General features: G+C 35.3%; 1 protein-coding gene across 1 annotated transcript in view; it reads left to right on the forward strand.

The window, feature by feature from the left end:
- Nucleotides 1–16524, forward strand: part of CNTN5 (contactin 5) — a 1273287-nt gene that overhangs the window by 1167558 nt on the left and 89205 nt on the right. Inside the window, 1 exon segment of the mRNA XM_033121922.1 lies at nucleotides 1712–1832. Within this exon segment, the coding sequence (XP_032977813.1) occupies nucleotides 1712–1832 (121 nt within the window).

The raw sequence follows: 16524 nt of genomic DNA on the forward strand, positions 1-16524 counted from the left end.
GTTGAAGTTCATTTATACATTATTAAGTTATGTTGATTTGAAACTGAATTATGGCTTATAATGTTTACAGTTTGCTTTTGTTTCCCTATGTTAAATTAAAAGGTATTAAAGTGTAAATTTCCTTTTCAGGTTTGGGTCCAGTAGAGATGAGAAAATGAAATTTAAGAGTAACAATTTATCCTCAAGAAATTAGCAGTGTATGGCATTCACTGAACATTCCTTGAAATATTTGTTATGACATTTTAATGCATTCTCACCATGAAGCATTCCCTTGTAAATGACTGAACCAGATCATGTCTTAACAATTATTTCATGAGAGAAAATGTCAATACCCTTAGAATTTTTTATCATAAGACTAACAGGATGGGGGGGAGAAAAAGACCAGAAATGAAATACCGGAAGGAAATGATCTAAATCATAGTATACAGTTAAGTAAATCATTTAGATGCCAAAGAATGAATGCGAAGGGGAAAAAAGAATTCAAAGGATTTCTAGAAATCCCTCTCACTTTCATGATTTTCATTGGTCTATTTCAAAATAAAAGCAAACAGCTGAACTCAAATAATCATCAGGATACAGCCTCCTAAGGACAAATGCATCTTTTTTTTTTTTTAAGTTAATTCACCCATTCCAACAAAAATTAAAAGATCTTTAACTGGGGTGCTTCTTTATAACTTGCATTAGACATTCTTTCATATGCTCAACTACTATTGGAGAGAAGTGTGGAGTTCTTTGAATATGTCATTTCAAGTGCATGCATGTACTCTCATTCCAGTCAACTGTTTTTGATGGCAACATGGAAACTGAAAAGTGTATTGGAGATTTGCTATCATTTTCTGAAAAAAGATACCTCATGAGTTGTTATAAATACCAGATCTTACATAGTCATGAAAAAGGAAATCTCTCTTTCCTGATAGAGTAAATGAAAGACAAGATTAAGTAATGAAATATTTGTACCAGTCGTTCTAGAGGGTAGATAGAGTCATCCCATGAATTGGTACATCTAAAAGACACTCTCCCTGGTACTTGCAGATCTCCTTAACGGCCACTTGTTCAACTATGTTCAGCCATCTTGCTCCCAACAAGAATCAGGTGTTTTGAGCCCCTTTTGTGTTTTGTAACTACAAAGATTTAGGCCAACCCTTCTCCTTGATCATGGTGCTTATGGGAGAAATAAATCTTTGCTAAGTAAAGACACATGGTTTGGGGACCAGCAGTCTTTCACATGAGCACTGTCTCATTCTGTTGCTGTGGTGTTCTTACAAAACGAACCATTCAATAAAGCTACACAAGATAATCTTTTTGCTGCTATTTTCTCATAATTAATTTTCAAAAGTGGCTATTCCTTTCAATACTATTTTCTTGACACAAAAATAGGTCTGTCTCTGAATAGCAAAGCAATATTTTTTGCTCACTGATTATTTTTCCTATACTTCTAAAGATAATGAATTTGTGTGCATATTTAAATCTTGTAGCTGCTAAATAATTATATGCAATATCAAATGTTCAAACACTTTATTAGCAATTGTTAAAAACATAACTTCCATGTGTTCCTTAAAGTAGGGCATGTTTGATTTCTGAATTGTTGTCATATAAATTAATTGTAAGGCCAAAAATGGGCCCTTTGACTAAATATGCAAAGTTCCCCTTAAACCACCTTGAACTAGGCAGATTTGCAACATTTTAAACTGGCACTTCATCCCTCTTTCAGCAAGCATCCTCTGCAGATTTAATGATCAGGAACATCCTTCTGATGCATGCTGGGAGATATGGCTGCAGGGTACAGACCACAGCAGACAGTGTGTCAGATGAGGCAGAACTTCTTGTTAGGGGTGAGTATGCTAATAGTGCAGTCTGAAGACATGATCACCATAAATTATCATACAAAGGAATTTAAATGCATGGACTTTGAGCACATCAGTACTGTGCATTTTACTTTCGATTTTACAATATATGTCATTTTTGCTTAACCTTTTGCCTTTGAAAATATTACATGGAAAACTGCTCCTTAGTAACAGACAAAACCTACAGATCCAACTTCAGGGTCCAAAACACCTTTAGTAGTAAGTGGTCACTAAGTGTTTAACCAACTTATTGCCAAACAGAAATTTTAAGCAGTTGAGCCACAAGGACCCTTGGACTACAGAGATAAAACTTATTTGTGTGTATATGTGTTTTTCAAATACAAAGCTAGTAGAACCCCCAGGTGTGTTTTTTAACTCCACTAATTTCTAAAGTCTGCTTCCCAAAACAGGAAAACAGCATGCCTAATATGGCGGCATTTCCAACTGTTAAGTGACAGGGATTTTTTTAAAGTCTGAAAATGTCAACACACAGTCTTTCTGTGCAGAAATGACAGTTAAGTGGTTTCTAACTATGAACCAGGCTGCAAATTCTACGACACTATAAAGCTGTATGTCTTATTTGAATTAAGTAAATGACTACAGCACCAATTTCTTTTAGTACATTTTTCTTCAGTATGAGAAATGCTGTTCCTAGCATGCATTTTCTCTCTCTCTCTCTCTCTCTCTCTCTCTCTCTCTCTCTCTCTCTCTCTCTCTCTCTGTCTCTCTCTCTCTCTTCCCTCTTCCTTTCTTCCTTCTTTCTTTCCTTCCTTCCTTCCTTCCTTCCTTCCTTCCTTCCTTCCTTCCTTCCTTCCTTCCTTCCTTCCTTCTTTTCTTCCTTCCTTCCTTCCTTCCTTCCTTCCTTCTTCTTTCTCTTCTCTTTTAGCTTTTTATTGAGATACAAAATACCTACAGAAATGTTTACAAATTATAAGTGTATAGTTGTACAACTCAAAGAAAAATTACAAAGTGAACACAATGAAACTGCCACTCAAGACAAGAACTAGAACATCACCAGAATCCCACCTAGTGCCTCTTCCTTTTTGATTTTAAGCAATTACATTTTTAGTGGTATGAGTATTGCATGCTAAGACCCCTTGCACGATCTCTGCAAATAAAAATTTCACAATCCATAGAAAAATTTATATTTTAGATTACTTGTTTTTATTCACTTGGAGTATTTTCCAATTATAACTTTTAAGAATTTAGTAATATTATTTTAAAACTTCAGCAGGAAATATAAGGCATATAGTAAGCTTCATCATCTCTTTGTTTTAGTTGTATGTATCATCAAAGGTTTATTGATTTTGGGTAGTGTATTCATCTTACTGCTCCAAGTAAAATGTTGTTTTGAAACTAATGTCTATCTGGTTGAGTGGCAGCTTGTTCATTTTTTTTGTGTTTTTGTTTCTGTTCAGAAGATTGTTTGAACTTTTTTCCAAATTTATATCAAGAATATGTATCTGTTATTACCTATTATAAAACACCAACTTTTTTAAGGGCTCATCCTTTCATGATATTCCGTTTAGCTAAAACTTTTCCTTTCTGCCTTTTGAAGTTATAAGGCTTATGGAACTGCAAACCCCACACTGCAGTCAAATATATTTAAAAAAATACTTTCTTCTCATGCTACAGTCTGTTTTAGATTATGTGTATTTATTGTGTACCACTTGCCTAGTAATTTAGAATGATGCTCCTAAAATTGGAGCTTTCCAAATGAATAACACAATTTAGAGGCTGATAATGAGAAACTAGGTAATTTTACAGTGCTGTGAGGGGCAAATTTAAGTGGCCAACTAACATTCTACTTTGTAAGTAAAATTAAACTCAACAGGGTTTAGAACATAATTCAGGTTCAGCTTTTTCATGTTCTGCTCTTTTAGCCTTTGGCTTTATGCCTAGGAGATGATAAAATGCATACATTTTGGAATTATACTCAAGAGCAATTTCAAACAGGTTGTTGTTGTCTGAATATTCATGTAACATTTAGCTCAAGCTTTCATTTGAAGTGAGTTTGATCAAATCGCCAATTTTTATTATATATTTGCATTGCTTTTCTAAAAATAGTAAAAATAGCTTGCCTCTTCTGCTTGGTTGGACTAATACAGATTTAAAAACTGAACTAAGGGCTCTGGTTCTTCTTTTTATTTTCACTGTTCTTTTTTAAGTTAACAGCTCCTGGTAATTGAAGGAACTTGGATGCTTGAACATTGCTGTTTTTAATGTTGGCTTGTAAAATAAAACTCCAAGTAGTTTTATCCTGCCATTCTTCTTTCTTTCACTCCTCCATTCATTGGTTTGTAAAGTTGGGACATTCTAATGGTACAAGACACAAGACCAAAGCCCGGCATTCTAGATGGAGTTTTTCTAACGATGGCTACAATTGAAGCAGCAAAATTCCTAAAACATTCTTATTCAAGTCTGTGTCACACAAAACTGGGAACGGTAAAGACAATTCCACTATCCTCTTCTTGTAGAATGGCATCATTGGGATGTCTCAGCACTTCACTTTCCTCAATGTTAAGTGTGAGGAACATTCTTGGGTGGCATGGAATATGTTTTCATAGCCCTGTAATTCTATTTCAGTGGAGATTTAGGGAGCTGAAAATCTACATTCTCCTAGACTGACGAAGCTTCTTTTTTTAATCATCTCCTTTCCCATTATAGTCTGTGAAGTTATTTTGTGCATCTCACCAAATCCTGTAATTCTTCACCGGGCCCCCCCAAGCACACTAGATTGGAGCTCAGGTGTGTGGCCCCTCCCCATTGCCTATTTAGAATCTGAGTGTTCCAGACTAGTGATGCTCCCTGCTTCTCCTTCCATTCACCACTTTAACGCTATCTTTCCCCCAAATGCTTGTTTCCATTGTTGCTTTACTTTGCTTATAAACATCAGTACTATTATTCCCTACCTCTATTCCACTGTTATTTTCACCCTCCAAAAATTGAATTTTCCCATAAATAATCACCTGAAGCATAAAATTGATTGCTCTCACATATTTAATATTCAGTGAACCAGCACTATAACAGCACCATGCATAATTTGGACAACCATATAATGAATATGTTAAAAGAAATCATTATCCTGGAATATAAAAAGAAATTAAAGCCACACCTAGACATCTGTGCACAATTTCAGTCACTTATTCAAGTGTGATATAGGGAAAGTAAGGCGAGACTATGCTATAGGGAATCTCTTTAAAGATGGATAAAACTGTATTATGTTATCCAGGGTAAAGGAGATAGACCATTAAAAGATAACCTCACTGAGGGGGATGTAAAATTTGTAAAGAACTGACACTCCCAAACAATATGGTAAGTGATCAAACACAATATAAACGACTCCAGAGAAAGGAATGTTCACTAATTTCATTTTATTTTTAAAAAATTCATGTTAGAAATACATTTCCCGAAGTGAACATAAGGATAGGAATCTATCATGGTTTAAGAATAAATGTGTTTAGCTAAGCTGAGGTAACTGGGAACCACAGCATGAGCTCTGTCAATTCTGCCCAGAGGCTGAGGAAACAATAAAAATGTTTACTGCTTACAAGTTTTGTTTTTTGTTGTTTTTTGTTTTTTTTGTTTTTTTTGTTTTTTTACTTTGCTTCTTAATGCAAAACAGTGGGTTAAGGAACTCTTGCAATTGTTGAAGAATCAATAATCTCTTGGTTCTTTCTGAATGCACAACCTACATGCCATCTTTTTCCCCAAAGTTGGACAATTCTCATTTCCTGAATTACAATTTACAGGATGAATCTGATGTGTATTAAATTGAATTTGAGAAGAAACAATCCATCTCAGGATGTAATTTTGTTGATAAACCTCTTATCTAACTGCTTTTAACCATTCATCCCTCCTCCCACCTATTATTTCATATTCAACCTGGAGTTCAACCTTTCAATCTGATTTGCTTTAAGCTTTCCATCAATTCAATTCCATTTATTCTTTCCAAGATTTTTTCCTTGAATATTTTACCTTTAATCTCTCCCAATCCACCTAGTCACTTTTCACTGCAAAACTAAAACTATTACAGTATTTTGTCAGTTAAAGAAGTCAACAGGTGTTTGTTGATAATTTGCTATTCATTTATTCACTCACCCATTCATTAGGCACCTGCTCTGTACCAAGCACTGAGCTCAACACTTGTGATAAAAAGATGAACACACCAAGGTCTCAGACCTCTGTGTGGCTCTACATCCACTAGTGTAAGAGTCATCTTTAAAAGAGAGGTGAGAAGTACCAAAAAAGAAAGGTCCTGGATAACTTGCAGTCTTGTAGGGGAAATAATAGAATACTAGGGGGAAAAAAAGGCATAGCTGCAGGACCACCGACATAATTTGTGAGGCCTGCTGCAAAATGAAAATGCAGAGCCCCTGTTCAAAACTTGATAAGAATTTCAAGAAAGTGACAGCAGAGCATTAGTCCAAGTATAGGGACTTTCTAAGATAGGGACCCTCTGCCAGCTCTGCATAGTATTAAATTATGTACTAATGTACAGGACCAAAAGGTCTTTAGTACAGGGAAGGGATCAATTACAACATAGTTGACTAAATCTCAGTTTTCTCATATGTAAAATTAGCATATTAGAGCCTCCTCAGAGGTTTTACCAGCTTTTTGCACAAAAGATCTTTTTTATTATTCCACCCCAGGAGCTTTAATTTACGTTTTGAAATATTTTGCTTGTTGTATTGAAGTAAACATTAATTCACATTTCTATTTTAATTCTCACCAAAACCTCTTATCATCATGAGGTAACTGGTGTTACCAACTAGATAATTCCAGCCACCAGTAAGGAGACTACTTTTTACGTAGTTGTGAAGTATTATCTGTTTTGTTTTGTTTGTTCTCAAATAGCAGAACATAACCTACGGATACCAATTACTACCTAATGGAAACCAGTTTAGATCCTTTGATTAAATTCTCTCTATTCTATTCCAGCTGTAATTTTCAATGACTCTCCCTAGCAAGAGAGGAAAGTTTTAGAATTGTCTGCCTTTTGCTCTTGAAGGATGCAAGTGCTATCACTTTCCCAAACAAATATAAAGGGAAACTCAAGCTCAGGGAACACCTTGAACTTATTTCTAATATGTGTTAACTTGAGAATTCAAGCAGTATTACTGTGCTCCATCTTTGTATCTCTCACAGCACTGCCCTTGTGAACCATGTAGATTTTAAATTGACATAAATATCTATCTTCAGCATCTGGCCCCTTTGGAAAATTTCCAAGCGGTAAAATGCACAAGTATTTTACACAAGTATCTTTTGAAAGATAGAGTTTGCCTAATTTTTCTTTCCCATCATTGATCTAATATAAAAAGACCTTATACTTGGAGATTGCACGTACCATCATATGGTGGAGTCTCTAGTGAAAAAGAAAAGGAGCCACTAGTCAAAAAAAGTAGAGCTGGGTCTGCCAATATGCTGCTATTTAAGGATCGATGACTCTTTAACAACTGACTAAAAAGTAACATTTTTTGGTCAATCGTGTACCACATTTACTTTGGCTCATGGAAACGACTGTTGACTGAGGTGACCTGACTGGCAAAAAGGATTGGCTGGATGGATGGATGGATGGTTGGATGGATGGATGTGCAAATACAAAAACAAACAAGTGCATTGCCATTGTATGCAGACAATCTATTGATAGAAGCTAAATTTCTTATATTTTATTCACTCAACAAATATTGAGTGCCTGCTAGAAGCCATATTCTTTTTTCGGCACTAATATTTCAGTCAGTTGACTTAGATTTTTGGGGTTTCTTGATGGGAGGATTTTGTTATTTTGAAATGAGGATTCTGACTTTACTTTTAAATTTTGGGAAAAATTCTAATCCACTGGTTTTATATCACACATATTTTTGAGTCACAAATTATAAGGTGATCACATTTCACTATGTACTTTGTCCCACAGACTTAACCTATTTGTAATACATCCATCCTAATATAAAGAAAATGACATTTACTATTCACAGTTATATAAACTTGTTGAGATAAGTTCTTGGTATGTGGAGTTATGTTTTCAATGCTGATTTCTTTCATTGTTTAGTGACTGCCCGTTATAGGCCAGGACAGCTCTAGTATGCAAGAAAAAGAAGGAGTAAGGTGTGTTTGGGCATAAGTGCCTTGTAATGCTGTGGGAAAAAGCTTAACTTTTACGCTAAACATTATGAATATCCATCAAAGGACCAAAGCAAGAAAGGGACATGAGTAGATACGCACTTTAAGAAAGTCATTCTGAAAACTGCAGAGGGTGTTTTAGAGGAGAGTGACACCAGTGGCTTGCTGGTAGACCAAATGGGACTCCATAGCTTAATCCTGACAAGAAATGAAAAGGGTTTGAAAAAGGTAATGATAATAGAGATGGAAATGAGTGTGCATATTTTAAAAAATAAGAAGGAAGGAGACTCTACAGAACTTGGTGGCTCACTGGCTATGAAAAATAGAAAGAGAAGGCAAAGATGAATGCCACTCTTAATACTTAATGGAATGTTCCATGGGAAGGAGACTGTAAATTCTGGTTAGACCAAGATAGTTCCAAGTTACACTTGGAAGGCCAAATAATCATTAATGAGGCCCCTTTACTCTCAGAATCATCCTGGTTTACATAATGAATTATATGGCCACCCTAATGAACAATGATCATGCTTTTCATATAATCTGGACAATAAGGAGAGAAATGGATTGGGGTAAAAGAACAGCATTTAAGATAAGGCTCTCCAGAGAGAAATATCTAGTAAGCAAGTAGATTTGTGGCTATGGAGCTCAGGAGAGAAACAGTGCAAATGAGATGTAGCTTTAAGCACGATCAGATGGAAATGAAATTACAGAGATAACAAGTGAAGAATGAGAAGGGGAAAAAGGCTCAGGATGGAACCTCCAGAAACACTAATGTTGAAGCAGAGGAGGAATCTACAAAGGAGATCAGGAAGTAGCTGCCAGAGACAGAGAGCTGCTACGAGGGAAGCCAAGGAAATCAAGTCATAGGGACAAAGAAAAAGGAATTTCTAGAAGGCAAAAGTAGGCAACAGTGTCAAATGCAATTAAAATAAAAACCAATATACGAGGTTGGACAATGAAACCTCGTATTTTTCTAGGATGCACTTTTTCATCCTAGAAAAAGTGCAACATACCTCATTGCTGAATATCACTATGGTCACCTTCGAGGTGCTCCCCTTGGGAAGCTCTGCACCAACACCCACACTTAGTCCACCCTTCAAAGCAATTTTGGGACTCTGTTTCTGGAATGGCCATCAGAGCTGTCATTGTATTAACTTTGATGTCCGGAATGTCATCAAAATGTCTTCCTTTCAGTATTTCCTTAACTTCAGGTAAAGAAAGAAGTCATTGGGGGCCAGATCAGGTGAGTAGGGAGGGTGTTCCTATACCTCAAAGGTATTCCTATTTGTTTACTGGTTAAAAACTCCCTCACAGACAGTGAGCTGGTACATTGTTGTGATGCAAGAACCATGAATTGTTGGCGAAAATTTCAGGTCGCTTTTGTCTAACTTTTTCACGCAGCCTTTTCAGCACTTCCAAATAGTAAACTTGGTTAGCTGTTCATCCAGATGGTACAAATTCATAATGAATAATCCCTCTGATATTAAAAAAAAGTTAGCAACATCATTGCAACAAATTCACGAACTTAATTGTCAGACCTCGTCGTATACCATTGGGTTGAGCAGTTTGAAAGTAATTGACGACTTTGGGAAGGGCAAATTCAGTGGAATGAAAGGTGTAATAACCAAATTATAGTATGTGGAGAGAGCCAAGCAATAATATGGGGAAGGTGGTGTAGTATCTCAAGGAAAGCATGGGCTATGAAGTCAGGCAAACCGTTTCATAGCCCCACAAGCTCTTACTGGTTGTGTGACTTTGGGCACTCTCTTCATTCATTCCGTTCAATACTTATTCATCAAAGATTTATAGAGCACATAATATGTGGCAAGCACTATGCTAAGAACCAGCTAGCCATGAACAACTTATGTCCCTGACATGGAGGAATGTGTCTTTTTATGATATAATATCAGTAGTGCTGTTACAGATGTATGAACAGCACATTTTGCTTTCTGATCATAAGCTCCATTAACAATAATGAAAACAGTTAACATTTATTAAGTTCTTCCTGTATGTCAGACACTGTGTTAAAGGCTTCATAGGAATTATTTCACTTTGTCCATTTAGCATATCATATAAAAACGATATGAGAGGAGTACTATTTGTATCCAATTTGCAAATAAGGAAACCAAGGCTCAGAGAAGTTTAGGACTCACAAATATTACCTTCACAAGTGGCAGAATGATAAGTAGAGTCCAGGCAGACTGACTTCAAAGTGAACATTTTAAATTACTATACTCCTATTGCTTTCCATTGTCAATTGCCATATTGTTTCCATTTTATTCATCATTGTATCCCCTGAACCTACTTAGTTCCTGACAAGTATTAAAAATATTTGTGGAAAGAAGGGGAGCAAAAAGGGAAAGGAAAGGAAAGGAAAGGGAAGAGAGGAGAGGAGAGGGGAGGGAAGGGAAGGAGGGATGGAGGAAGAAAAGGAAGGAACGAAGGAAGGAAGGAACGAAGGAAAGAAGAGAAAGGACAGGAGGGAGGGAGGAGGCCTATAAGAAACAAGGGAATGGAGAGACAGGCTCTGCCTAGGAGTTAGAGAGTTTTTACTAAGGAGGTAATATGTGGACTAGATTTAAAAACATGTCATCATTTGCTTAGCCAAGAACATTACATCAGTTTGCAAATACAGCACTTTTTCACTCCCATTTGTTTCTAAGGGTAGGCCTCATGTTCTGTAATCCTCTATAGTACGTAATCTTTAACCACATGACCAGGAGACTAAACATTATTGATCACCATTTTCTATCATATGCCTTGACCTTAATGGCCAGTAACTTTATTGACAATCTGAATTTCCTCTGTCCCCTATGACTTTGCCAATCATATAAAATATCGAATTCTAATTACTATTTTCTCAGTACATCTTCTGGAGCTTCTTACCAGACACTAGGTTTTGATAGAAAGGAATTACTTCTAGACAGAGTGCCACCAGGAATATTAAGCATCAATAAATAATAAACCACTTACTGTATGATCTGTTCTCATTCTCTCATTTTAAACATTCTTGCCACAATTATGAGAACAAGGACAAAACTTTCAACTGCTTTAAAATGTGCCTGACCATCCCATTTGCTTTTGCTGTTTTTGCAAACCTTTGAAATTTGTTGCTGCTTACCTATGTATGGGTGAGCTATGCCAAGAGTCAAGAAAAGAAAACAATACAAAACAAACAAACAACAAAAAGAAGTCTTTGATGTTCAGAAGAATGTCTTTAAAGTCACTCACCAGTATTACTTCAGCAAAATATTGGAAGTACGTTTTATCTGTCTGTTCATTTGTTAGTTTGAATTGTTTGGAAAAAACCATCCTACTTACTTACCTTTCATATATTTTGTATAGACATAGCCTAAACCAACTACCAATCGTTTCTAAAACCTCCCCTTTATTTTTCTTTAATACATTCTGTTTTGTGTTGTTTTACGGTTACCTAGATTGCTTTAGCATGTCCTTTAGGTATTGAATAGTAATTTGTTTTCATGTGAAGCCTAGAACACAGCCTTGTATGGCATATACCTACTACATGGCTCTTTTTTGATAACCCAAAAGTGCTCAGCAAGAACCCAAGTTCTAAGCAGAAGTTCTTTGCTGAATGTCAGCCCCACGACTGGTCATATCTCCAAGGAAGACAGTTGAAAATTGGTAAGTTCACTTTAGTCCTTATCTCAAAATCTTGTTTTATTTCAATTTGTGTTCCAAAAGACTCAATTCTTAATTATTTTCTTGATTTTGTGTAATACCACACAACATGTAGCCTGGTGTCTGAGTGACTCTTCATTGAACAACACAAAATCCATCCAGAATGAACAGAGAGAAGACTAGCGTTGATTGGAAGAAACTTTTACTGACTTTTACTGCAAATGGGATTTTGTCCTCCCAAACACCTGGCAAAGGTAATGTCTCCGTTTCACTAAGTACTCTTTAATTTGGAATTACAAAGGCAATTAGCTGTCTAATGAGTTAGAGCAACTGAGGTGAAAGAGTAGGGGAAAAAAAACTGAACACCAGATGATGTCTGTTAATGCCAAGAACAAAAAAAAATATGAATGACTCATTCTTGGTAAAAATTCTTTCAAATAGACAGCTCCTTTTTTATTTTTCAAAACTAAGGTGTGTAGACTTTATCGACAGGTATGTATGGGGAAAATCTAATTTGACTCATTATATGTAAAGATTGGCAATCATGAGCACATGAGGTCTCTATGTTATTGATTGAGTAGACTCAATCATGTCAGTAGACTTTACGTTTGGAAATTTGGAGATCATTGCCGAGGTACCTAAAAACTGAGGGGGAGTTGGATTAAAATAGTTCTTAGCTTTATAAAAATAGTTTATTAAAATAGAAAATACCCTCTATAAGATTCAAAATGGGCAGGCATTGTAAAGCTGAGATACAAAAGTGACAGTTCCAAGGTTATTTATTGCAGTGAGAAAATAAAAATGAAAAGTAGTGGGGAAAGGTCTGCTGTATTTGTGCTGCATTTGGAAAAGAAAGATCTTTGGGCAACCAGAGCATTGGAACTAGTTTATAACTGCTGCTCAGTAAATGTGAGTTGACTCAATAGCCCAATTTAAAAATGACTCAATTTGTTAAAATGGCTATGATAGTAACCAGTGTACCCAGCCCATATAGTGTAGCATTATAAAAATAACTCAGGCCAGAATTTGAATCTCATTCTGACACTAGCTGTATAACCATAGGCAAGTCATATTACCTCGTCTGGATTCTTCATTTTGTAGAATGGAATAATATCTAATTTGCAGGTTTAATAGGAGAATGAAATGAGATTTCAAATGATAGAATGCTTCTCAGTAAATAGTAGATATTGTTATTGATATTCTTAACTAGAGGAAGAATATCCATTTCCCTAATCTTCTAGATTAAAGAGATGAATCATTATTCTTCATGGTATGCAAGGGCAGGAAAATGGTCTACATTCATCCAGAATGTGATCCTATCTGATCATCCACTGACTGAAATATTCAATAATATTCTGATTACTTTGTTCATCTTGTTCAATTACAATTTGATAATACATTCTAAAGGATACTGGGAGCATTTTGACGTCCTCTCCTTCCTCAGGTCAAATTGGCATGTTGATAGGCATAACTGTGTTCTCTGCTGGTTAACTGTCATCAGGATAAAGTACGAAACACCATCAGGACAATCACAGGGTATTCAGTTAACTGAGCCAATGATCCTACATCCCTTTCTTGAAGTGGGTTGCTCATATTAACACATATTTATATGCATTGAAGACTCCATTATGAAAGCATCCACCCTTGAGCAAAATGCAATAGCTATCTTCGTGTACAAGGGAATTTCCCATACGTGAAATAAACACTGAAGGACTTCAAGTACAGTCACACAAAGTCACCAAAAGAATAAGACTGGGTAAAAAGTTAAATACACAAATTATATTTCATTCTAGAAAAGATGTGTAGATGAGACTATAATAGAGAAGCCATAGTTCTAAGAGTACTGCTTTCATATCAGTGACATTCATCACTATCTGCTCATATAATAGTCACCAGCTTGATATAACATAAAATGAGCACCAAATATATATTATAAAATAGATTTAAGTCACAGTAAGTAATACTTTTTAAGACTTACTGTGCATTTAAGAATAAATATGCATTCTAGGAATATTTACATAGTACATTGTTATACCTTTAGTTTTGTTGGCAATGAAATCTGGCAAAAATTAAAGAGTAGAAAGCCTTTATAAACACCACCAAGGACACTAAGGGATTTGCAAGTACTTGTGAAGTAAATATTTAGATTTTCATAAAATTGAAACAAAACAGTATGAATAAATCAGTATTTAGATTTTTAAATATTTAGATTTTTAAAAGATTGTAACCAAATTATATGAATGGTCTTCAAGTTCCCCTAGAATTATGTCTTAGATTTTAAAACATTCTAGGTCAAATGTACAAAATTTTAAGCAAAGGGAATTTTTTGTAACCACATAAGTTAATAATCTATATCAAAATGTCAGCTTTCTCATTTGTCAGCATCCTGATTTGGTTAATTTAAGTGTTCATTAATCACAGAAAACTATGGCATTAAACAAGTCGGTTTGAATTACATGTTTTGTTCAGGAGGTTATTGGTTCATATAATTATTTCTTTTGTTCCAATTCAAGAAATAGAAATATTATTAGTAAACTTCCTTTGAAATATCTAATCACTGTTTCAAAGACATTTTATCACCTGATCTGCATGTATCAGTAAATCAAAGCTCACATATTTGTCTCACAACCTCAGCTCACAGAATGTTAAGTCAAGCTAATAAGCAGCATCAATCATACCCCAATGAACAAGATAGTCTGCATTACAGACACTCTCCCTGTAATCCATCCATTATATGGAACATCTGTTACAAATTATCCAACCTCCAGGACTGCTCATTTAAGTGCCTTTTCAAGAACCTACTGTCTTCATTTCTCCAAATGAGTTAGATGGTAGCATCGGTATTGTACCAAGTTCACTGTCACCGTATGACAGGAGTCATCTTTCAGTCTGAGCTGAGCTCTAATGGTATATTGCATAATGGTAAATGTCTTTTTATAATTGTACAGCAAAAATCCTCAGAGTATAAGCCAGCAGCCATCAAGAAACCACCAAGAAAGTTCTTTCTCCATTGTATCTCAGCCGTTGCCCCAACAGTTAAGCACATTTTTCAATCTTTAGGGGACTGTTGATTTGCTCAGTTACTTAATATATGAAATTAATGACCTCAGATACATGTTTGTCAACGTCTGTTCATTTCTATGACCATGAAACATGCCCCTAATCTCAAATAGATACCTTGTAGAACATGTTGTTGGTATCAAGGAAAATCATGAAAGAAAATATAAATAAATGAGAATAAGTACAAATTTATACTTCACAGATAAAAACATATTAAAGAAAGTTCCCTCCTTACAGTTTAGTCCATAGTATTGTCAAGAGTGCTCCTGTCTTAGAATGGCTTTATAAATGTGTTGCCCTAATGTGTCATTGGAAACAATAATTCCAAATACACTTCATGGTATATTTGGGAAAATAAGTCACCGGGATATCTATAAATGATTCATAAGTGAATAGTGAGACTGAACAAATTTAAAAATCTATATAGTCATTATTTTCTTGATCTTAATTTGCATTGCGGAGTTGGAATGAGTCATACACGATGAACCCAATATTGGATTTGTAGAAAGCTTTGTGGAAACATGACACCTTGCATATTTTAGAACCCCATATGGTATTTTCCTACAGGTTTTACTTAGCAAATCTGCTCTTAGAATTTATGTAATACTAGCTTAATAAATTAATTTCAGGATAGGTTCTGGGTTGCTTGAGGTTTTAAATAAACAAGCTGATATTTTTAACTATTCTTACCAGTTTGTACAATAGACTCTCAAATATCTATTTTCCATTTCAGAAAGATCACCTTCGATGGATGGACAGTATTACTTTTATATTGGAATATATACAACATGTACAACTTTAAGTCATGTAAAACTACATTAAACATTTATGCCTACTTAACTACCTGCAATCATTGGTTAATTTGCCTTTCACCTGAAGTATGTGATAATTGACCAAAAAGTGTTTGTATTTTTCTGAAAAGGAACACAAGAATGCTTTAAACATTTTAAACATAGTGATGTAGAGAGTCTCACATTAGTAATGAAATGCTTCAATCAAAAATGGCACAGCTCATTGTAGCTCACAACTCACTGGTCTGAACCAATCACATAGCACCACCTAATCCTCAGGAGTCAGAATTCCAATGACAACTACATGTTCACAAATTATACCTACCACTGGTGTGGGAAAAGGTAGTATAGTTTTTGTTTTTGCTTACAACGAAAGTAGAAGAATGATCATACTCTCGATAAGACTGCAAAATACTGATATGAAAAGCATCGTCTGAGACTACCACTGTCATTGAAACTACACTGTCAGCTTCTACCAACCAACAGCAGTACAAGAAAACAACATTAGAAAAGTGATTCACTAAATCATCACAATTTACATTTGCTACCAAAACCTTATTGCAAAGGAAAATACCCATACCTTTTTAATGATTTAAATAGATTTTCCCCCAAAATCTTCCTACAGCCTGTGATGGCTTTCATCACACTTTTGCTCCATGGTTTTCAATGGCTTCTTTCTTTTGTCTTTTCTCGTATTTCATCTAATGACTCCCCATCACACTCAAAATAAAATCCAAATTCATTCCCATTGCCTTCAAATCCCTTTGTCATTTGGCACCTACTGACCTTTCCAACATCATTACCTTCTGTCCTCTTTCTTCACTGTGTTTCAACCACACCAGAATTCTTTCTGTCCCACAAGTATGCAAAACTCATCAACACTTAGGAATTTTTTCATTGATGTTTTCTGCCTAAAAAACTCTTGCCCGTATTTATGTGGCTGGCTGGCTCTTTATTGTTTATTTCTCAGCTCCCTCTCTAATGTTTCCTACTCTCCTCCACTGATTTTCATCCCACTTTATTTCCTTTATTGCATTTATTACTATCTGAAATTATCTCTTTCATTT

This window comes from Rhinolophus ferrumequinum, chromosome 11 (genome assembly GCF_004115265.2).
Source record: "Rhinolophus ferrumequinum isolate MPI-CBG mRhiFer1 chromosome 11, mRhiFer1_v1.p, whole genome shotgun sequence".
Lineage (NCBI taxonomy): Eukaryota > Metazoa > Chordata > Mammalia > Chiroptera > Rhinolophidae > Rhinolophus > Rhinolophus ferrumequinum.